At 63.7% G+C, this 523-nt stretch overlaps 1 protein-coding gene across 1 annotated transcript in view; it reads left to right on the forward strand.

Annotated features, from left to right (window-relative positions):
• KLHL30 (kelch-like family member 30) overlaps nt 1–523 on the forward strand; it is a 12,341-nt gene that overhangs the window by 6,497 nt on the left and 5,321 nt on the right. Inside the window, exon 5 of the mRNA XM_010862070.1 lies at nt 397–510. Coding sequence (XP_010860372.1) covers nt 397–510 — 114 coding nt within the window. The remainder of the gene's footprint in view (nt 1–396; nt 511–523) is intronic.

Genomic DNA, 523 nt, shown 5'->3' on the forward strand with positions numbered 1-523 from the left:
GGGGGCGGGGGCCGTGTCCTGAGCCCCGAGGCTGAGCCCTGAATGCCATGCTCAGATCACTGGCCGTTTGGTCAAGACTCTCCCAGACCTTTCCATCCTACAGAAACAAGGAAATGTCAAGTCCACGGGTCCACACGCGGGCACAGGGGAGCGTCACGGGCTCTGTCCTGCAGCCAGGGTCTCCCCAGGAGGAAGCATGTGAAGGAGGGGGGTGTCCCTCTGCTCTTATATCTTGGAAGTTGAGGGGGGGGTGCAGTCCTCAGGAGGATTGGTTGAGAAAAAAGCTTTCACTGATGGAGGTCTGAGAGGCTGTCCCGCTTGTTCATGTGGTGTGGAGGGGTCTCTGCAGGTCACAGGGCTAGACTGTGCCACCGCGGTCACCACCCCCCTACCCAGGGTCCCGCAGGACGGAGGCCTGGCACCGAGGAAGGGGCAGGAGCCCTGGTGCTCAGTCCCCGCCCGCCCGGAGGTCCCAGGCCAGTGGGCGCCCGCGTAGACAGAGCCTCTCTCGTAGGGGGCTCTC

Source organism: Bison bison, unplaced genomic scaffold (assembly GCF_000754665.1).
Source record: "Bison bison bison isolate TAMUID 2011002044 unplaced genomic scaffold, Bison_UMD1.0 scf7180017864475, whole genome shotgun sequence".
Lineage (NCBI taxonomy): Eukaryota > Metazoa > Chordata > Mammalia > Artiodactyla > Bovidae > Bison > Bison bison.